The sequence below is a fragment of the Drosophila gunungcola genome, assembly GCF_025200985.1.
Source record: "Drosophila gunungcola strain Sukarami chromosome X unlocalized genomic scaffold, Dgunungcola_SK_2 000034F, whole genome shotgun sequence".
Lineage (NCBI taxonomy): Eukaryota > Metazoa > Arthropoda > Insecta > Diptera > Drosophilidae > Drosophila > Drosophila gunungcola.
This window is the reverse complement of record NW_026453187.1, coordinates 328761-352365: the sequence shown is the minus strand read 5'-3', so window position 1 is coordinate 352365 and position 23605 is coordinate 328761. Positions and strand designations below refer to the sequence as shown.

At 37.0% G+C, this 23605-nt stretch overlaps 1 protein-coding gene across 1 annotated transcript; it reads right to left on the bottom strand.

The window, feature by feature from the left end:
- Positions 1–4853: 4853 nt before the first annotated feature.
- LOC128260639 (mucin-5AC) lies at positions 4854–18279 on the bottom strand. Its single transcript, XM_052993789.1, is given in 11 exon segments — positions 4854–5308; positions 5375–5590; positions 5744–6490; positions 6493–9717; positions 10085–10906; positions 11459–12580; positions 12636–12749; positions 13254–14441; positions 14497–14610; positions 16795–18045; positions 18101–18279. Coding segments are annotated over 11 exon segments (9117 nt in total). The 5' UTR covers positions 18203–18279; the 3' UTR covers positions 4854–5092.
- Positions 18280–23605: the final 5326 nt, after the last annotated feature.

Genomic DNA, 23605 nt, shown 5'->3' with positions numbered 1-23605 from the left:
TTGACATTCACATTTGATTGAATAATTTAAAATTGTTTTTGAGCAAATTATTACGGAATTTCATTAACACTAGTATTAGTTCTTATGAATTTTTTATGTGAAGCCTTCCAAATTCAACTCATTTTATTCGTAGTGATTTTTGATTTAGAATATTATGATTAGCTTCGGTAGGCTCTACGTTTAGTCTTAGGATCTCAACTTATAAGCTTTTTTTTGACTGTATAGGGATTTGCAGGGGAAAAGGGCAGGAAGTACGCCCAAGCATGGCTCGATGCGACACACATGGCATAAGAAAACAATATGGCAAAACAATTTAGATAAGTTCAAACAACTGCCGAGCCCCTACTCTTATTTTTGCACCCCATCCCCCTTCTGAAAACGCCTCGGAATGAAAATGTTTTTCTTGGTTAGGAATGCTGGGCCTGCAGGGCGAAAACTAGGAGAGAGTCGGTAAAGTAAGTCCTCGCCATGTTATAATAATAGTTGCGCTACCCCACATTTCCCATTCGACTTTCATCTTTTCCGCCGTGTGCTGCGATCGTTAATCACCGCCAGGGGGTTAAGCAGGCGTCGAGGGGTTAAGAGGAGGTTTCCACCCTCCCCCTCATCAGCGGAAGTGCGTGCCATCCTGCAAGATCCCATAGCGAAACTCGCCCACGTCATCGTCCCCGGGTATCCTTGTGTATATTTGTCATGACAATGCAGTTTTCAAGTTAAGTTGCTATGGAATTTTCATTTTCCTCGCCGAGTACCAAAAATATTTATGGCCGGGTCGGGGAGGGGAGGGGAGGGGAGGGGACCAAGTTCAAAGTAATGTTTTGAGTGCCGGCAATAAAAAAAAAATGAAATATTGAGATTAGGACAAGCGCCTTTTTTAAGTCGACTGGGGTGTTACCCTATTTTTATGTACCCAACCGAATTCCCAGAACTATCTCATGACTTTTTTGTATGCCATCCAATCTTCGATCGTAAAAATAGGGAAATGCTTTTAGTTTACGACCTAATTGAATGATATGAGCCATTCGTTTATGTTCCAAGTTTCTGTCATTTCGCAGTGTATTGTGAGGAGTACCAAAAAAAAAGAAGGATATATATATATATAGAAGGGAAACTGCATTCATTCCTTAATGTGCCCCGAACAGCTTGTCAAGTCTTTGTTTTTCTTGTTGCCCTTTTGTTGTCAGCTTAAGCGAGTACAGCCCACCGCCCCCTTAACCCCCTGGTGGCCGACTCCAACCCGTCGTCGCCTCACTAAACCCATTAAAACGTCATAATCAACATAATCATAAAGATAATGCATAACAGAACAGAGGGGAGAATTTGTCCGCTGGTCAGCCATTTTTTTCCGTCTCCCATCGCTTCCTTTCTCCCGCTTTCTCTCTCATTATTATTTCGCCAAGCTTGGCCACAAAAGGCGACTAAAGCCTGACCTTTGCTTAATTATGGTAATTAGCACACACAAAAAAAAAATCCCCAAGTCGCGGCAAAGAGGCAAAACCAAACGAGATGGAACGAAACCGAGTGAAACGGAAGGGGAACGGGGTGGCAATGGGACGGGAGTGCACAAAACGGAAAACTACTGGATTAGCACGCAGCAAGTAACAAGGATTATCTATTAAGCGATTTATTGAACAGTGAATTAAAATGAGCAACACCAAATGCAAAGATTTCCATTTTATCACACCAACCTAACATACTTTTTTAATGCATCTTTACAAGGTTTTAATAAATTTCAAACTAATCGAAATTAATTACACTATTTTATCTAAATGCTATATGATTGCACACTTGCACTCAAACTTAAAGTTTTATAAACATACAATTTGAGCAACGGATTAAGAGAAACAAATACTTAAATGCTTATCATATTACGCATTTTGTATACCTAAGCACACTATTACTAAAACAGTTTATTTATATATTTTTGTATGACAATTCCACTTTTCCTCTCGGTGTCATTGTCTGGATTTGAAACTGCATCTGTGTTCTTTGACTGCGAATGTGGATGATGACGTTGACAACGACGAGGATGGACTAAAGCTGTTGTCCTGATATAAATATTAAAACATAGAAAAAACCAGAAGCCAAAGGACCAGGACCAGGGAGTGAAAAAAGTGAGCAGCAGCCAAAAGCTGAAAGCCGAAAGTGAATTGCTTCCGCATTTTCGTCCACTTTAAGCGTTGCTCAAGTGGCGCCCGCAGCCACGCCCCCTCCCTCCACCAAGGGCCACCGCCCCCGAAAAGAGTTTGCAATAATATTATGCAATATTTGTTTCACTTTGTCCTGGCCATGTTCCACTTTCGTTTTTTTTTTTTGCCCCTCTGCTGCAGCTGCGTTTAATTTGCGCATTTCATTTAATTTGCCGTAAATTTGCGGACCATTCATTTTGTGTTTGCTCAGAAGGGCTAAGGGCGTTGGGCAGTCGAGGGTTAAGGCTTGAGGGTTTAGGGGGCGTGCCTGGGGCTAGGGGATCCGGTTAAGTGGGGACAACTTCCGCTGCTGTCAAGTTGAGGTGCGCTCTTTGTTGGGAAAATTATTACAGTCTACAGTTTTCATTTTGCACTGCAGATTCGTTTTAAAAATTCCGCTGCATACTTTCAGGGCCAAAGTTTTCACAAAATTAGCTCGGAATAAAAGGATAAAGCGGAGAAGAAAGATAATTGTAACATAAAAAGAAATAACGCTAAGCTTCTCGAAGAGAAAAAAAAGTCTAAAAAAAAGGAGAAAAAATAAAAATTTAAAATTAAAACTAAAATCAACTAGAACCTTACGTTTTTTTAAAAATAAATTGTGCATTAATGCAGTTTAAAAATTGATATTTTTAGATTTCTCTAATCAAAGCACATTGCTTTTTTTTTATAATTATAGCTAGTATTCCTATCAGTTCCAATTCTTTTGTTTGACACTGATGGATTTTAATAACAAAACTTTTTCAAGGAAAGCCATTTACTATGAACAAGTAATTTATTAATTCCATTTTCAATTTGTTGAAAAATTTTTGTTTATTAAAAATGGGTATATATTGGCAATTACAACAGGTTGTAATTAATAGCCACGAAACCTATAATAATATACTATGTATTTATTTTATTTATTACATTATTTTGAACGCTTTGACCTAATGGTGAAAAATATAATTAATATTTAGTTTAATAACTGAAGTACCATATGAAGATTGATAACAGATTGTGTGTGTGATTTTAGTTATGAGTCAATAAAATTTCTTGGCAAGTATGCTTTAATTTTTTGTATATTCTGGTGTTTGATAAGTAGCGTTTAAATTAAATTGTTGTGGCATTTAAAGTCTTTGAACTAAACGATGCGTGCCTTTGAGCTCGTTTTTTTTACCCTCTTGACGATGAACTCCCACGAAAGGTCAACCGTCTGTGGTTGGCATCAATCTGGCAATCTGGCATCAAATGCCGGATCGACTCCTTTGGCCTCATTAAAGCGCTTACCCTCGGCACACAGAATGCCAAACACACAGAGACATACAGAAAAAGGACGAGACAAGGACTTGGGGCAGTCAGTAATGTGTAATTTATTGCTTCGCTCAAATTGAAACTAAGCGCCATTAAAAAACAATAAACTAAACATGTAATAAATTCAGACCAAACAAGCGCACACATATGTACTCACTCATACATGGCCTATATAAATATATTGATATATATATGTGTGTGTACATGTGTGTGTGTGTGGTAAGTACAACAAGGCATCGCTAAAACCAAAACACACATCTGCAATGGCAAACGGCAAAAAACTGTGCAAAATAAATTGACCAAATCTGTTGGATAAAAGGATTTGAAAGCAATTAATTGCCAGCGCATAGAAAACATCAAAATACACACACAATCGAAATTGCTGCAACAACTAAAATAACAACAATAAGGGCAACAAGAGAACCAAATTGCACTTGCCAAATTACCAAAAGAAATATAAAATCTAGTTCAATAGAAACAAATGTTCAACACATTTACAAAACATATGGAGAAAAGAACATTCCAATAGTTACAAATTGGTTTTAAAAAACATTTTTGAAATTTTTTTATGTAATCTTAAGTTCAAATTTACGCAAAAAAAAAAAAAAATCCCAATCCAGCTTTACAGAAAAGTGACCTTATGCCAGCACTTCTAAGATCATAACTTTTCTCAAAGTTTGTAGCTTGAATTATAAAAGATCTGCGCTTAAATGTTGGCTTGTGATTTTGTATTGATTTTTTGAAAAATTATATGATGTAGCCCCTTTCTATATTTTTAAGACATGGCTTTGCAAAAAAAGTGGCCCACTAATGTCCTATATTGATAAGGCATAATTTTAAAGGCTTATATTGTTAGCAGTATATTGGAAGCTGTATAGATCAAGTGGATATAAGATGTGACTATTTAATAATTTAATAATAATAACACTTATGTTCCATTCCGATGTTCCAATAATGTAGAATAAGTAGTGAGGACTATGTGAAGATCAGAATAGGGTAACACTTGAATTGAGAGAGACAATTGGAAGCAGATGTGAAAAAGCTATGCTGAACAGAAATTAAATAAAATAAAAAAAACTCAAGAATCGAAATAAATAATATAAACCTGCGTCAACAATATCTTAATTTTCAAAAAATGCTCATAACTTTTCTTGCAGATCACCACTCTTACAAAGGCATACTTCTAAAGGTTTTTTGTCAAAATTTTAAAGGTCTGCGTTTAAATGTTGGTTTATAATTTTTGGATCTAAATCTAGAAACTTTAATAATGTAATCCTGCTTTGCAGAAACGTGAGATAAGAACAGCATTTTGTACAAAAAAAAACCGTTTTCAAAAAGGAATACTTTTTAATTCTTGTGGCATTTATTTCTATAAATCTACGATTCAAAGTTGGCTTTTAATAATGCTGTCTTTTTTTGAGCATTTGAAAAGAGTGTAATTATAATACCGCCAAGAAATCTATCAAAATGAAAAACGAAAATCAAACATTGAATAGTGTTGAAGTGTTATATGTAAATGAGATATTAAAGCAGCCAACAGAGCTTATTAAAGTAATAAAATGTCAATTGAATGATATTTAGCACAGACAATGGTAGATAGCTGTGGTAGCCTATTTGGACTTCTTGTGACCTCGATGATAGTGAATAAGGGGCTTCCTATAGTTGATCAGACGCCACTTGGTGGATCGCTTGCGTCCGATCATCTTCAAGGCCAGTCTTATTTTCGATCTCGAGAGACCGGTTTTCTCTACCAACTCATCCATGCGTTGAAACTTGCAGCCGTCGTAGGATTTAATCACCTTACGATATAAGTTACTCAGAGCAAGCTAAGGGAAAGTGGTTATCACAATTTAACTGCGGGTAGGATATATAATATATATAATCCTGCCTACCGGTTCGTGATCCCTGGGTGGAGAAATGCCTCTCAATTCGTCTTCGTAGGCCTGCAGATAAAACTTGCTAATGCGCCACTTGGCGCGTTTAATCTTTCCCACATTTTTAAGAACCCGACGCAATCTTTTTTTCGACAAATTGGTTCGTTTTTTGAGATCCTTGAGTGTTCTGTACTTGCGACCCCCGAAGGCTCTTCCCATAATACGATCAATGTGCTGAAAATAATCACATATAGTCGGGCTTTACTAAAATAAATAAATGCCAATGTGGTTTTCAATAGGCTACAAAAAGTCTAAAGTCTGTTAATTAATCAATTTTAAGTATTGCTTAGCGAACCTTACATATTAATTGAACTATTTATAGCTTACGTGTGTATTGTTCCCCGAAGTTGATGGTTCTTGCTGGTCATTATTGTTCGTAGCATAATTCCTTTGTGAATGCCTCATAGTTTCCATTGGATAATAGGCTTGCGGATAATGGACTGTTTGATCGGGCTGAAAGCGGTGCATCGGAAACGGTGGCACATAACTTCGCATTGGCAGTGGATGGACATTCCTAATCGGATGGAACATACGATTGGACGGAATACCTTGCATCGGATGTACCGATTGATAACTCTGAGCCGCTCGCATCGGATGGGCCGCGTGAGAAGATGGATAACTTCTCATCGGATGGTGGTCTTGGAAAGTCTGGTTAATATTCGCATGGTTCATATAATTAGGCTGAAAATTCCACATCGACTGGTACTGATAGTATGGCAAGCACCTTGGCCGAGTGTTCATAGGATTAACTTCATGGAAATCATGCCTTGTTGATGGTATTTTAGACCCCAGCCTTGGAATTTTATAATGAAGAAAAGCCTGAGACTTCGGATCTTCGTTCTTCGTTTCATTTTCCGGTTTCCTGGTCTTTGGTTCTACTGGCTCATCCAATAATTTCGAGCCTTTTCGCTTCACTGACTTCGATTTTTTTGACTTCCGATATTTACGTTTCACATCTGGCACTGAATTTTTGGAGCTACAGGGCTTTTCATTTGCTGCTTCAAAAGCTTTTGAACTACTTGGCGTAACATCTGATTCAGAAATTTCGCGATTATGGGATTTTAAATCTGGTTCATTTATTTTGAAGTTTGTGGGCTTGCATCTCGTTCAGAAGTTTTACAATAAGATGTTTTCAAATCTGGCTTAAAAAGCTTAGGACTACATGGCTTGTCGTCCCTTTTGTTAATTTTCGAGTTACATTGCTTCTTATCTGGCTCTAAAGTGTTGGGATTACACAGTTTTGAATCTAGTTCTAAAACTTTTAAATTCATATCTGGTTTATTGATTGATTTCGAATTGATTGGCTTTGGAATTTTGGGATCACATGCATTCACTTCTGGCTTGGAAATCTTAGAACTACTCGGTTGTACATCAAGTTTTGAGATTTTCGAGCTACAGGGTTTCACATTTGCAGCTTCAGAAACTTCGTCATTTAATGATTTCACATCATTTACATTAATTTTGGAATTACGTAGTTCTAAAACTTTTAAATTCATATCTGGTTCATTGATTGATTTCGAATTGATTGCCTTTGGAATTTTGGGATCACATGCATTCACTTCTGGCTTGGAAATCTTAGAACTACTCGGTTGTACATCAAGTTTTGAGATTTTCGAGCTACAGGGTTTCACATTTGCAGCTTCAGAAACTTCGTCATTTAATGATTTCAAATCTTTTACATTAATTTTGGAATTACGTAGTTCTAAAACTTTTAAATTCATATCTGGTTCATTGATTGATTTCGAATTGATTGTCTTTGGAATTTTGGGATCACATGCATTCACTTCTGGCTTGGAAATCTTAGAACTACTCGGTTGTACATCAAGTTTTGAGATTTCCGAGCTACAGGGTTTCACATTTGCAGCTTCAGTAACTTCGTCATTTAATGATTTCACATCATTTACATTAATTTTGGAATTACGTAGTTCTAAAACTTTTAAATTCATATCTGGTTCATTGATTGATGTCGAATTGATTGGTTTTGGAATTTTGGGATCACATGCATTCACTTCTGGCTTGGAAATCTTAGAACTACTCGGTTGTACATCAAGTTTTGAGATTTTCGAGCTACAGGGTTTCACATTTGCAGCTTCAGAAACTTCGTCATTTAATGATTTCACATCATTTACATTAATTTTGGAATTACGTAGTTCTAAAACTTTTAAATTCATATCTGGTTCATTGATTGATTTCGAATTGATTGCCTTTGGAATTTTGGGATCACATGCATTCACTTCTGGCTTGGAAATCTTAGAACTACTCGGTTGTACATCAAGTTTTGAGATTTTCGAGCTACAGGGTTTCACATTTGCAGCTTCAGAAACTTCGTCATTTAATGATTTCACATCTTTTACATTAATTTTGGAATTACGTAGTTCTAAAACTTTTAAATTCATATCTGGTTCATTGATTGATTTCGAATTGATTGTCTTTGGAATTTTGGGATCACATGCATTCACTTCTGGCTTGGAAATCTTAGAACTACTCGGTTGTACATCAAGTTTTGAGATTTCCGAGCTACAGGGTTTCACATTTGCAGCTTCAGTAACTTCGTCATTTAATGATTTCACATCTTTTACATTAATTTTGGAATTACGTAGTTCTAAAACTTTTAAATTCATATCTGGTTCATTGATTGATGTCGAATTGATTGGTTTTGGAATTTTGGGATCACATGCATTCACTTCTGGCTTGGAAATCTTAGAACTACTCGGTTGTACATCAAGTTTTGAGATTTTCGAGCTACAGGGTTTCACATTTGCAGCTTCAGAAACTTCGTCATTTAATGATTTCACATCTTTTACATTAATTTTGGAACTACGTAGTTCTAAAACTTTTAAATTCATATCTGGTTCATTGATTGATGTCGAATTGATTGGCTTTGGAATTTTGGGATCACATGCATTCACTTCTGGCTTGGAAATCTTAGAACTACTCGGTTGTACATCAAGTTTTGAGATTTTCGAGCTACAGGGTTTCACATTTGCAGCTTCAGAAACTTCGTCATTTAATGATTTCACATCTTTTACATTAATTTTGGAATTACGTAGACTTGGATCTCGTTCAGTAGAATTACAAGTTCTTACATCAGGTTGAAAAAGTTTAGGACTACAAGGTTTCTCCTCTCTTTTGGAAAATTGAGGATTACATGGTTTCGTATTCGGTTCAGATGTTTGAGGATTACATAGTTTTAAATATGCTTCTAAAATGTTTGAATCCATATCTGGTTCATAGCTTGATTCCCAATCGATTGGCTCACAAATTGTAGGATTTCGGGGATTAAGTTCTAGGTTGGAAATTCTAGAGTTACTAGGTTGCACAACAGGCTTACACATTTTCGAGCAAGAGGGTTTCTCATCTGCTGTTTCAGAAACATTTGGCCTAACTACAGATTTAAAAATTCGTACAGTAATTTTACAAGCTTTTAAATCAGGTTCAAAATATTTAGGACTACAAGGATTCTCATCTCTCTCGGAAAATGTAGGGTTCCATGGTTTCGTATTCGGTTTTGAAAATGCTTCTAAAATGTCTGCTTCTGGAGAAAAATTTGAATTACCTGGATAAACATCAGATTCAGACATTGTGGAATTCAAGGTTCTTATATCTCGTTCAGAAACATTTGATTTTGGATTTGCATATGGCTCAGTAGTTCTAGTATTGCAAAATTCCACACTTGGCTCAAACTGGTTAGGTTTCGTATATATTTCAGGAATTGTAAAATCTGGTTCAGTACTTTCAGGTCTACGCAGTTCTAAATCTGGTTCCAAAAAGTTTGGACTGAACTGATTTATATATGGTTCATTGACTGAGTTCGAATCCACCGGTACAGAAGTTGTATATTCACGGTACTCTGGCTCGATTGACTTGGGTTCCTCCAAGGATATCTGATCAGGCAGATAGCTTGTAAAATGTGGTTCAGAAATTGAAGGTTCCATATCTGGTTCGGAAATATCCGAATACGCTGGTACAGTAACTTGAGCTTCACAGGATTTGACATCTGAAATGGAATCTTGGAAGGGATTCCGGTTGAACCACTGTGCTTCAAATTGTTCTGTTGCCAGATGGGTTTGAGCATTTGGTTCTAATTCTGGCTCAAAGAATGTATGATTACTTGGCGACACTTCTGGTTCTGAAATATCCTGTTTATAAATTATCTCTAATGGTTCCCAATTTTGGGAATTATAGGGCTCCTCATCTGGTTCATTTTTTATTATTCGTTCATAAAAATTCTCATCTGTATTCTCATTAATCGATTCTTCTTCAGATTGTTGTGCTGTCAGTTGCGGTGTGTTTTGTGTGGCCTGGTGAAGTTTAAAGGTGTTTAAATTAAATTAATAATAAATAATAGGTAGTAAATCGAGATTTTTTTTTTCATTGTTATTTGATATATAATATTTAAATGAAATTAAATGCATTTAAATCAAACTGGAACAGTTTTAAATCTTTTTTCCACATTTATTGAAATATTTCAAAATTAAATCATGCTACTTAATTTGCGCATTGTATTTGATATCATGATATTATACTTATTTTAAATACAAGACATCAAATTAAGAATCCAATATGCAGATATTTATTATTACAATTCAATTTTTGTACCAGTGAAGATTGAGAAAATTATGTTGCCTTAGAAAGGTAATAGTTCTTTTTCCTTTCAACTTTACTCACCTCATCATGTTCATAGAACTGGGGAATCGCTTTGTAATCGATGTCACTATCGCTGCTGTCGGAATCCTCGCTCCCCGATAAGGGGGCTGCCGATGCGGATGGTGATGCGGATGCGGAAGCTGACGATGCAGTTGATGATGGCGATGAAGAAGAAGTCGATGACTCCGACAAGTCTGGCACTGGAATCTCACCGAATGGACACCATGGAATCGGCGACACTACGGAAATGTACGCCGATCCCAAGGCCTTCAGATGCATTTCGAAACTCGAAAGGATCTCGATGGGCGATTCCGGTGGCGATGGTGATGACTCCAGATGGGATGGTTCACCCAGGGGGTTGTTTAAGTTCGATGGCGATTCGCTAAAAGCTGGATAGTCTCTGTGCAGCGTTGATCTGTCTGCCAAAGACAGAGATGAGGAGGATCTAGATCCCGAAGATTTAAGGCTTGATCTTGAGGACGGCGATGATGAAGCGGAACTCGAGCTTGAGGATGAGGATGATGATGAACCGGACCTTCTTCTCGAGGACGACGTTGATGAACAGGAACACGATCTTGAGGACGAAGATGATGATGAACCGGACCTTGTTCTCGAGGACGACGTTGATGAACAGGAACACGATCTTGAGGACGACGATGATGAGCAGGAATTCGATCTTAACGACGAGGTTGAGGACGAGGACGAAGACGAGGTCGAGGACGAGGATGAGGACGAGGACGAGGATGAGGACGAGGACGAGAAAAGTGATCGACGGTTCGAAGAAGGCGATACGGATCTTGACATGGACCGCACTCGCAAACGCGTAATTGAGCCATCTAAAGTCTATAGTAATAAAATACGAAGAAAACAATTTACAGCAAGACATCGTTTTTTTTATTTTTACATTTTCTCTTCAAATTATTTTTAGTTTCTATTCATCTTAGTAACTATTTAAATAAACTAGAAATAACATGAAAATGGAACTTCAAAAGGTATTTAAAAAAAATTATTATGAGATTAAATAATTGACAGGATTTTCATACTTATATTTAAATCATATGTCTTAAATTATCTTGGGATTTATTTGTAAAGATTACTCTGCAACACAAAAGCAAAGTTTTAGATCAGCTAAGGTAAAGTTAAAGTTAAGTTAAACTTAAGTAAAACTCTTTTTAATTAATAATGAACCTGTCGTTTTTTTATATTTTTTCTGTAATCGTATAATAATACTTTCAATTGTTATGTTTTCAGAAAAGCTACTTTTTTACCTTTAATATACTTAAATGCTTCTAAAAAAAATGTCAATAAATATTAATTATATTAGGAACCTGAGCGATTGTGATTTAGTAGCACATTAAATATTATTTATTAAATAATGAATAATTCCAGACTTACCACACTGTAACTCACTGGCCTAAAACGTGGTCTATTCGATATCTCTGATTCATTCTTTATCATGTTGTTCACGTTCTTACCCCTGGATGGAACCCGTGGAGTGGCCTCCACACTGGCAGCACTCGAGTAAGTCATTGGGCTAACTACTTTTCCCCGAGACTGTACTGGTTTTTGGGCGACGGGCCATCGGGGTCTTGTGGGTGCGATTGAAGGTGCAAAATTCGTTTGCTCTGTTGGTGCAATAGGTCTCATGGGTTTTGTGTTAGGTGCGGGATTCATGGATTTTATGGGTTTGGGATTTGTAGGTATCATTGGTAAAGGATTCATACGTGGTGTCGGTTCAAAGGGTGCGTTTAGTAGCACAGGCTCCTTGGGTGTTGCCTTTGCTGAATCGAATCTATCATCTTTCAAATATCCCTGAATAAGATTAGTTTTGATGGCTTTTTTTCTTCTCGGCGCTTTACTTGGCTTGATCACTTTGCCAATCGAGCGCACTGGTGGACTTTGAATATAAGGAACTACTGGAACCGTTGGTATTAGTTCGGCAGTGACATCTGGTTTTCCATATTCTGTCGGCTGAGTGGGTTGTTCCACAATGGTGTCGGCATCAGTTTTGTTAGCAGCCCTTTTTTTCTTTGTGCCCTTGGCATTACTGGGCTTACTTTCGGTTTCGTTAGCATTCTGGGAAGTGCTTGGCTCAGAGGGCCCTGCATCGGAAGGACTTGGACTCACAGTTTCCTTGTTTTTTCTGGCTTCCTTGATCTTCTTCTTGGCAGCATCCCTTCTTAATTGTGCAATACTGGGCTTTGAGGGAGCCTTGATAGTTCTCGTAACGGGCTCCTTTTTGGCCCTGGCATTTTTCGGCTTTATTTGTTTCTCACCTCTAATAGTTCTCTGAGCTGGATTGTCAACTGTATCAGATGGCACATCATTTTGATTAGTTCGTATTTTATTCCTAATTTGTTTTCCCGGTCCTATAGACACCACTGGCGAAATAGGCATCATTACGTACTCTGTTGGCGGTTTTTCCTGTATATTCTCCTGTTCCTGGCCAACGGCCCCAGAGCTTTCATCATTTCCGATTGTGCCCAAATCAAATTCAAAATCCATCACGTTCTCTTCCTGGAACGGAATTGAAAGTATTTTAATGAATTCATGTACGTATTTGACAACTCACCTGAACGCGGTTGCCGGTTTCGGCGAAGACGTCGATGTTGCTAAAATGCTGCCTGATGAACTCGAGTAGCTCGGATTCCGTATATCCAAAAGGCGTGCTCATCGTTTGGGTCCCCTGAAAGCAGTTGCCAAATTTTCAATACTGATTATTAAAGTGACGAAACTTGAAGTCAAATAAATTTACATTTTCAGCTAAGTTTTGTTACTGTAATGCGTAACATTAATTACAAATTATCAAAACTTTATTCTGCTGAAATTTGTTATACCCTTGCAGTGAAAGAGACATCTCCGACCCTATAAAGTATATATATTATTGATCAGCATCTGTCCGTCCGTACATATCATTATAGCTTCAATGTTTTTAAACATATACGCGTATAAATCGAAAATAATACACCCAGAGAAAAATCACGGTAAATCCAAATATTTTCACTTTGAACTTAATATTTTCGGTACTGATTTAACCCCGAGGTATTATTTTTACCTTAAATACACTTAAATGTTTCTCAAATAATTGTTAGATATTATTGGATAAGGAAACTGTGCGATTGTGATTTAGTAGCACATTAAGTATTTTGAATAATGACTAAAGAAAGAAAGAAACTTATTCCAGACTTACCACACTGAAACTCACTGGCCTTGAATGTGGTCTATCCGATATCTCTGATTGGGCTGGCTGACCCGTTGATTTCCCAGTGTTATTCCCATTCTTCATTATGTTGTTCACGTTCTTACCCCTGGATGGAACCCGTGGAGTGGCCTCCACACTGGCAGCACTCGAGTAAGTCATTGGGATAACTACTTTTTCCCGAGACTGTACTGGTTTTTGGGCGACGGGCAATCGGGGTCTTGTGGGTGCGATTGAAGGTGCAGAATTCGTTTGCTCTGTTGGTGCAATAGGTCTCATGGGTTTTGTGTTAGGTGCGGGATTCATGGATTTTATGGGTTCGGGATTTTTAGGTATCATTGGTAAAGGATTCATACATGGTGTCGGTTCAAAGGGTGCGTTCAGTGGCACAGGCTCCTTGGGTGTTGCCTTTGCTTTGGCCCTAGAAACATCAGTTTTTTTTGCTGAATCGAATCTATCATCTTTCGAATATCCCTGAATAAGATTAGTTTTGATGGCTTTTTTTCTTCTCGGCGCTTTACTTGGCTTGACCACTTTGCCAATCGAGCGCACTGGTGGACTTTGAATATAAGGAACTACTGGAACCTTTGGTATTAGTTCGGCAGTGAATTCTGGTTTTCCATATTCTGTCGGCTGAGTGGGTTGTTCCACAATGGTGTCGGCATCAGTTTTGTTAGCAGCCCTTTTTTTCTTTGTGCCCTTGGCATTACTGGGCTTACTTTCGGTTTCGTTAGCATTCTGGGAAGTGCTTGGCTCAGAGGGCCCTGCATCGGAAGGACTTGGACTCACAGTTTCCTTGTTTTTTCTGGCTTCCTTGATCTTCTTCTTGGCAGCATCCCTTCTTAACTGTGCAATACTGGGCTTTGAGGGAGCATTGATAGTTCTCGTAATGGGCTCCTTTTTGGCCCTGGCATTTTTCGGCTTTATTTGTTTCTCACCTCTAATAGTTCTCTGAGCTGGATTGTCAACTGTATCAGATGGCACACCATTTTGATTAGTTCGTATTTTATTCCTAATTTGTTTTCCCGGTCCTATAGACACCACTGGCGAAATAGGCACCATTTTATACTCTGGTGGCGGTTTTTGCTGTATATTCTCCTGTTCCTGGCCAACGGTCTGAGAGCTTCCATCATTTCCGATTGTACCCCAATCAAATTCAAAATCTATCATGTTCTCTTCCTGAAACGGAATTGAAAGTATCTTAATGAATTAATGTATGTATTTTGCAACTCACCTGAACGCGATTGCCGGTTTCGGCGAAGACGTCGATGTTGCTAGAATGCTGCCTGATGAACTCGAGTAGCTCGGATTCCGTATCTCCAAAAGGCGTGCACATCGTTTGGTTCTCCTGAAAGCAGTAGTCAAAATTTTTATACTGATTATTAAAGTGGCGACACTCAATGTCAAAGCTAGGGCCTACTACGTTTTTATAATCGAAACGTAAGCCAAAATATAAAGGTTGTATTTTTACAATAAAAAAGGTGAATACTCTGAAAAAAGTAACCTTTTTTTCCTTTTTTCCTATAAAAAAAATACATGAGTTAAAACAAGAAAGGAAGCAAACTTCGGCGTGCCGAAGTTCATATACCCTTGCAGCTATTGCAAGAACTAAATATTTTTGAAAACATTAAAATTATGATTTACTTGCGTACATGCTTAAAAACATTCAAGCTATGATGATTTGCAGCTCAATTATTAGATAGTTATTTTATATATTATTGATTATTTCTATGGGAGCTATATGATATAGTCGTCCGATTTTGATGAAATTTAAACCATAATTCTGAAATATTTAACCATTACTATAAGTCGAAGAACTAAAAAAAAAATTAAAAAACAGCAAAGTTATAATTTTTTTTTATTTTTTTTTTCGATTGTTCCTATGGGAGCTATATGCTATAGTCGTCCGATTTTGATGAAATTTAAACCGTAAATCGGAAATGTTTTACCATTACTATATGTCGAAGAACTAAAAAAAAATTAAGAAACAGCAAAGTTATAATTTTTTTAAACTTATTTTTCCGATTGTTCCTATGGGAGCTATATGCTATAGTCGTCCGATCCGGCTCGTTCCGACTAATATACTACCTGCAATAGAAAGACAACTTTTGGGAAAGTTTCATGCTATCTAGCTTTAAAACTGAGAGACAAGTTTGCATATAAACGGACGGACAGACGGACATGGCTAGATCGACTCGTCTAGTGATGCTGATCAAGAATATATATACTTTATAGGGTCGGAAATGTCTCCTTCACTGCGTTGCAAACTTCTGACTGAAATTATAATACCCTCTGCAAGGGTATAAAAATATGAAAGTATAGATAAATAATAGTTTCCAACAGGAACAACAAATCGAATTCCGAATTTTTCTGTCCATCTACGATTTCAATACCTCAAATAATAATAATATATTAATAATATTATAAAAATGTTTGATTTCACTATGCGGTTTTTTTACCGCATATTTCAAAAATTAAATATTCTTGAAAACTTTTAATGTTTTAGTATTTAATATTTCGATTGTTTCCGTGGGAGCTATATGTTTTAATCTGCCGATTTTAATCAAATGAAAACCGTAATTCTGAAATATTAAACTACCCTCTGCAAGGGTATAAAAAATTTCAGCAGAATTAAATTTTGATAATATGTAATTAATGTTACGCATTACTGTAATAAAACTTAGCTGAAAATGTAAATTTATGCGACGCGTCTGCTCCTAATGAGGTCTAAGCATTTGAAATTGATTATTTTATGTAATGTGTTATTTTGTTTAATGATCTTCATTAATCAGAAATAAATTGTTAAGGATATATTTAAGCCAATTCCAAAATGCGCCCAATGATGACCGATGTCGTAAGTATAATCTTTTCAATAGTTTATTATTTTATTTAATTACAATAATTTTACAGGAAACCGAGTTATTTTAGGTAAGTGATTTTAATCAAGTATTTATTGATTATTTATTGACAATTTATAAATTTGTTTAATAGAATTTTTCTGAAAACCCTTAGAAAAGGCTGCCAAAGCAAAATTAAGGAAACAGCAATCGAGTTCTGAAGAAAACTATGTGAAGTTAATATGAATTTAATATAAATGTATTCTTTTGTTGTATTTTTATATTTTCAAGCTATTTTCCAAAAAAAATAAACATAAATTAACAATGTGTCATATTTATTGTTTTGTAGGGGAAATACTTAGTTTGAAGTTTGTTGGTTACATAACGGGTATTTAATAGTCGGAATACTCGACTATAGCGTTCACAATTGTTTAAAATAAAACCAATACAAAATTATGTTATTTTTAATTAATTATGAGCCTGTCGATTGTTTATATTTTTTGTGTATTTTAAATTAATACTTTGCAATAGCTATGTTTTCAGAAAAGGTATTATTTTACCTTAAATACACTCAAATGTTTCTCAAATAATTGTTAGATATTATTGGATAAGGAAACTGTGCGATTGTGATTTAGTAGCACATTAAGTATTTTGAATAATGACTAAAGAAAGAAAGAAACTTATTCCAGACTTACCACACTGAAACTCACTGGCCTTGAATGTGGTCTATCCGATATCTCTGATTGGGCTGGCTGACCCGTTGATTTCCCAGTGTTATTCCCATTCTTCATTATGTTGTTCACGTTCTTACCCCTGGATGGAACCCGTGGAGTGGCCTCCACACTGGCAGCACTCGAGTAAGTCATTGGGATAACTACTTTTTCCCGAGACTGTACTGGTTTTTGGGCGACGGGCAATCGGGGTCTTGTGGGTGCGATTGAAGGTGCAGAATTCGTTTGCTCTGTTGGTGCAATAGGTCTCATGGGTTTTGTGTTAGGTGCGGGATTCATGGATTTTATGGGTTCGGGATTTTTAGGTATCATTGGTAAAGGATTCATACATGGTGTCGGTTCAAAGGGTGCGTTCAGTGGCACAGGCTCCTTGGGTGTTGCCTTTGCTTTGGCCCTAGAAACATCAGTTTTTTTTGCTGAATCGAATCTATCATCTTTCGAATATCCCTGAATAAGATTAGTTTTGATGGCTTTTTTTCTTCTCGGCGCTTTACTTGGCTTGATCACTTTGCCAATCGAGCGCACTGGTGGACTTTGAATATAAGGAACTACTGGAACCGTTGGTATTAGTTCGGCAGTGACATCTGGTTTTCCATATTCTGTCGGCTGAGTGGGTTGTTCCACAATGGTGTCGGCATCAGTTTTGTTAGCAGCTCTTTTTTTCTTTGTGCCCTTGGCATTACTGGGCTTACTTTCGGTTTCGTTAGCATTCTGGGAAGTGCTTGGCTCAGAGGGCCCTGTATCGGAAGGACTTGGACTCACAGTTTCCTTGTTTTTTCTGGCTTCCTTGATCTTCTTCTTGGCAGCATCCCTTCTTAATTGTGCAATACTGGGCTTTGAGGGAGCCTTGATAGTTCTCGTAACGGGCTCCTTTTTGGCCCTGGCATTTTTCGGCTTTATTTGTTTCTCACCTGTAATAGTTCTCTGAGTTGGATTGTCAACTGTATCAGTTGGCACATCATTTTGATTAGTTCGTATTTTATTCCTAATTTGTTTTCCCGGTCCTATAGACACCACTGGCGAAATAGGCATCATTACATACTCTGTTGGCGGTTTTTGCTGTATGTTCTCCAATGGCTGTGTCTCCGCTGTCTTCTTTGGTTGGATAGCATTTTCTATTTGAGGCTGAAGCGCCTGATCCTGACCAACGGCCCCAGAACTTTCATCAATTCCGATTGCGCCCCAATCAAATTCAAAATCCATCATGTTCTCTTCCTGGAACAGAATTGAAAGTATTTTAATGAATCAATGTATGTATTTTACAACTTACCTGAACGCGATTGCCGGTTTCGGCGAAGACGTCGATGTTGCTGGCATGCTGCGTGATGAACTCGATCAGCACGGATTCCAAATCTCCTAAAGGCATGCTCATTGCTTGGCTCTCCTGAAAGCAGTACCCAAATTGTCAATACTGATTATTAAAGTGGCTACACTCGAAGTCAAAGCTAGGGCCTACTACGTTTTTATCGAAAACTTATATTATCGAAACTCATAAGAAAATAGAAAGGTTTTTAATTTTCATACAAAAAAAAAAAAACAGATTCCTTTTAATCTCTATAGAAAAAAGTCAATCAAAATATATGAAAATATAGATAAATATGAGTTTCAAACAAGAACATCGAATCGAATTCCGAATTTTTCGGTCTATCGAATTTTCAATAATACCACAAGACCTCAAAAAGGGTCTCAAATGTTATTTACAGCCTGGAAATGGCTTGAAAATATTAACAATAATATATATTTGTATATATATATAATACCAATAATAAATAAATTTCAAATGCTTATAATAATATTTAATACTTAAATATTTACAAAGAGCTAATATAAATTTAAATTTTCAGCTAAGTTTTATTACTTTAATGCGTAAAACTAATTACAAATTAAAAACACTTTATTCTGCTAAAGTTTGTTTTCAATTTTCATTACATTCAATATCCTGAATGGAGACTTCAATTTGTGCTTTCGGTCGTCAATCGTCGGTGGATGGTTGGCATAGCACTTATCCTAGATGGCACCCCACAAAAAGTGGTATGTGGGGCAAGTAGCACCGTCCTGCTGGAACCATATGTAGTCGAAAATCTTGCGAAGAAACATGGGGATAGTGGAAAGTTTTTGTGGATGATTGATTGGCTTCTCTAAGCTTCATATAATGCCGTCATTCTGATAAGCTTCACCAAGATATATGATTTTTCGATGAAAATGCTCAGATAAGCTGTGGAAGATGGATGGTGGAAGATTCTTCGGCACATTGTGCGATCTGAAAACGAATGAAGCGCTCTTCTACAAATAATTTGAATTTGGTTTTATTTGCAAAAGATCAACCAGCTTTATTTGATAGCCACCCTGTGGGTTTTGTTGGTTTGACGCTCAAATGTTATCAGTCAATCATTCCTCCACTGAACAAATAGGTTGCTGTGAGGTTAAAGGTGGAAAAGAATTGTATTTTGTTATCGCATTGTGCAGCTGACATTAAATTCGCAGAGTTACATATGTTACCGTGTTATCTATAGCTATACACCCGGCATGGTAAAATTAAATATTCAAATATATATGGGCAAAATATTGCTTTCACACATAACCGTACTTATTATTGTTCTTATTTTTGACATAATTGAAAAACATATTTCTGTATTACTTATCGTCTGAGACTTTATTAAGAATAATACAAATGTTAAATAATGCATTACAATTATTGCTTGTTATACAATAATTGCTCAATTTTTATTGAATATTCTCGGATGTTGACATCAGCTTCATCCTCCTGCAGGTCTACACGGAATTCCGCAAGGAGTTTGATACATAGGGATAAAATCGAATTATTATAATTTTTTAGTAACAAAAGAGTTGGTAGTAGACGATTGTATTGAACGATTTTCCATTGTTGTTGATCACGCAAAGTGTCCTCTAACATTTTGGCTGGTGAAGATCGTGAAATAAAACTTCCGGGCGATGGGGGAATTCTCATGCCTTGGTCGATATGTTCAAAATGCTTGCACTTTGGCGGACTTTGTTGCGTATCATTTGCTTCACGCTTTGCAGCAAGTTTGAAGCAATCTAGTAAGTTTTTAGCATTGCCTCCAGCTTCTTCTGAGTTATTTACTGCTTTTTTATCGGTAACGTAGAAAGACCCGCCAGTCTTGTAATGCAGTGGTACATACCATCCGTATTTTTGTAAAATGGCAAGTAATTCCCTAGCTTTTGATAGACTCAAAGCACTTGATGACAACGCACGTTGAATTTCATCGTAAAATTCGCTACTTATGATTAGATCGCCCTTTTTGAATTTGATAGCGTATTTTTCAATGACAAATCTAGCGATGCTGTAGGAAATGCGAGGCAAGTGATTGTTCATGTTTTGTTGAGTTGCTGAATACCCCAAAATTTTGGCGTAATTTGCTGACTGATCGGTTATGCGGAATTTCATCACATCGATTTCGTTGGCATCGAATGTGGAACTCTTTTGGAAGCCAGAGAAATTTAATGGGCGAATATGCGGACACCCCTTGAGATCTGCTACTGTGTGATTGGTCATCACAAGTTGTCCATTGACATCTATTTTTAAGCCTCTAAGGTATTTCCTGATGCTGTCGGAATCGATATGAATCGTAACATTAGTTTCCTTTGCTATACGAACGCATGAAACGTTTACTTCCTTGACGAAGCGATCTTCTACTCCCAATCCTTGAAACTCAGGAGTGAAGTTTAGATCACTGCTTGAAGTCCCCACTGTGTCTTGATTATTTACATAAAAAGTATTTTGCTTGCTTGCAGTAGAAATTGTTCCATTGTGTACGACGCTTTTAGCAGTAACGTTGCTTACATCAATAATGTGACCATCTTTCGTTACATTTACGTTCATATTCTTGACGCGATCATTGATATTTGTTTTATTTTCAGCTGCACTGGGCGATGAATTACTTTGCAAAATCACTTGGCTACTTTTAATCTGTGTAAAAGCGAAAAATAAACAAAGTACTTGGACGTACTTCATGTTTGCTTGCGTTGATAATGACTACTGACGAAGTGAACGATTGTAACAGCTAATTTATAGAAATCACATTCGAAGAATCGCTATCTTATTCATTTACTGTTGATAGCTATTGCGAATATGGTAAAAAAGCTACTCCACGCAGCATTGTTCGCGGCTATTTATGTACAATCCGTCATGTATTTTCGCTGATAACAACATTAATAAATAAATATATTATTAATCATAATAATAAAACACAATACATATCAGTCGTAACGACCAGTTTCCTACGAACAATATTATATTCTTAATCAGCATTATTCGGAAATGTCACCGTGTTGAAAACTTCTGACTGAAATCGGGTCCCCTTTGACACTCATATAGGATCAAGTAAATCCCAAAAAATTAATGGATTATTAACGATTATTGTCATATTAAAACACACTTATTGATCTGACACTAGACAGTTTTTTTTTTTGGGTGGGAAAATTTGACCAACACCAAGAGAGACTGACTTTTGAACCAGTGATAAGTCTACAAAACAAAATTCAGATGTATAGCCTATACATAGAGAAATGACTGCCTCTGATGGTAAAGTATAAATCATGTGGCGAAGAAATTATGAATTCAGTGCGCTACAAGACCGACGAGTACGAAGATGTTGTTAGTACATTTATTACTGCTAATATCGGCAGCGAGTGCACTTAAAGTGACACTCATCGACGGTAACGTCGAAAAAAACCATCGAAATTGAGTTTAATAAAAATAAAAATTTAAAATTAGCTCGCGAAAAACTAATTTCGAAAGGATCAATCGGTGTTAGAAATGAAACGCATGATTGGAGAATATGGAAAAATAATTCCCCAATTAATGTGGATTCTGAGATATTCATATCTGTTGAGATCATCGCTCCCGGCGATGAGCCAATAATCTTTCGCAACGTAAAAAGCCTATTAGACGCACTGAAAATAAAAATTGGCGCAAATGAAATACGAACCATCAGGATTAACTGGAACGAAAAACTGAGCAAGCTTCGCGAACAGCTGAATAAGGAGGGCTTCTTAGGTCCGCTAACCGAAAACTGTGTCCAATGGAAATTCCTCATACGCGACAGGGAGTATGTTACCGATGAATCACAATGGACCATAGCGCAGCACCTGGAAAACACCATAGAAACCAATCAACTTCAAATGACGGACGTTTACGCACAAGACAGTTCTATTGAGCTTTACGTGTGCGCAGGTTTGAAAAGTGTAACATTACCGAAAATCTCACCCGCCATGAATCTTTTTCGGTTGCACTCAACGCTATCTGGAGCAGGCACCTGCCACGGAATAAAGTACAATTTGTTGAACAACGACTGGCTGGCACTGAAAAAAACCACAAGTCTGGTCGATTTAAAGACGGCTAATACAGATTTACAAATACCTCTGGACTTGATATTTACGCCGGAAGAGGCAAAATTTTCCACTATTCGGAATGCAACTTTCAAATCCCGCAACGGTACATACGGCATCGAGTTTGTGAGCAAAACGTCCAAAAACAGGAACATCATCGGCGAAGTTGTTACGCAATACAGTAGAAGTCATTCACCAAAAGTATCTGTGGGGATTGAAAAGAACACATACTGTCCGGAAAAATGCAATGAAGGTGTTATTCTTGATCCGGTCATGTTGGATAATGTGCAGTCAACAAGCACTGACGTGTGGTTCATACCAAGAGTGGTTGTGTGCCAAGCCGGAACTGCATTGCGGTTCACAATCGACACTGAGCCAAGGACACCGTTCTGGGTAAAAGTTAAACACGACATATCCGATGAAGTTTATGTCAATACTCGGGGGGATCATGGTCAACAGAGTTATTGGAATAAGGGTTATCAAAACATTGTCGCCGAATCGCATGTGATAACCGAAGAGGCAGATCTGTTGAAAACCGGTTACATGCCAACGTTTGTTGTGGAAGTCTCTGAACTGTTGAAGCCTCCACAGCGACGTCGCCGCGATACAGGGGACACAATAACCTTGCCAAAAGAGGCAACTAATGACGGAGAAATGGTCGCAAAAGGTGCCGCGCACACGGGGTCTGGCAGCGATTTTGGCTATAGGCCAGGCAAACTACTGATGGAGGTTCGATTTATGTTACTGACCTTCAAGGATGCGCAAACGGCTCAGGAAATAATGGGACGCGGCGTCAGCAGGCTTCAAACAGGCCTTCCATGATGTCCTAACTTTCAGCCTTAAACATGATAAAGGTGTATTGATTCGTGTATTGGGTTAACGATTAGTTCGACTCCCACATTATAAATGAAAAAGCATTACTAATGTAATTACTAAATCATTACTAATATAAATTACTTCAAATCTCTATTTACACTTCGTTTATTAATCACCATCAAATGTATTTGTTTGTGAAATGCAATTTAACAGTTGACTAAAATAATTTTCCATTGTAATAATTGGCAGTAAATTATCGTGCTTACATTCAATTCTGTTTAATGCAAATGAACCTTCGTCTAAATATATGAATTAAAATACATACTTCTACTACTACTGGTTATCATTTTATTGGTTTTCTTACATTAAGTAAGGCCATGAGATGGATCGAAAAGAACACATATACAATCGCTGAGTTATAGTTTTAAACAGATTTAATCATTCAAATTGAGATTTTACATAATATATCGACCGACGCGGACTACTTACCGCTGGGGACACGAGCCTATTTCATAATTATAGATAAGATATTTTGAATTTTATTTAGGCATTAGTTAATTTTTTTCTGTCTTAACTGGTACTGGAATTA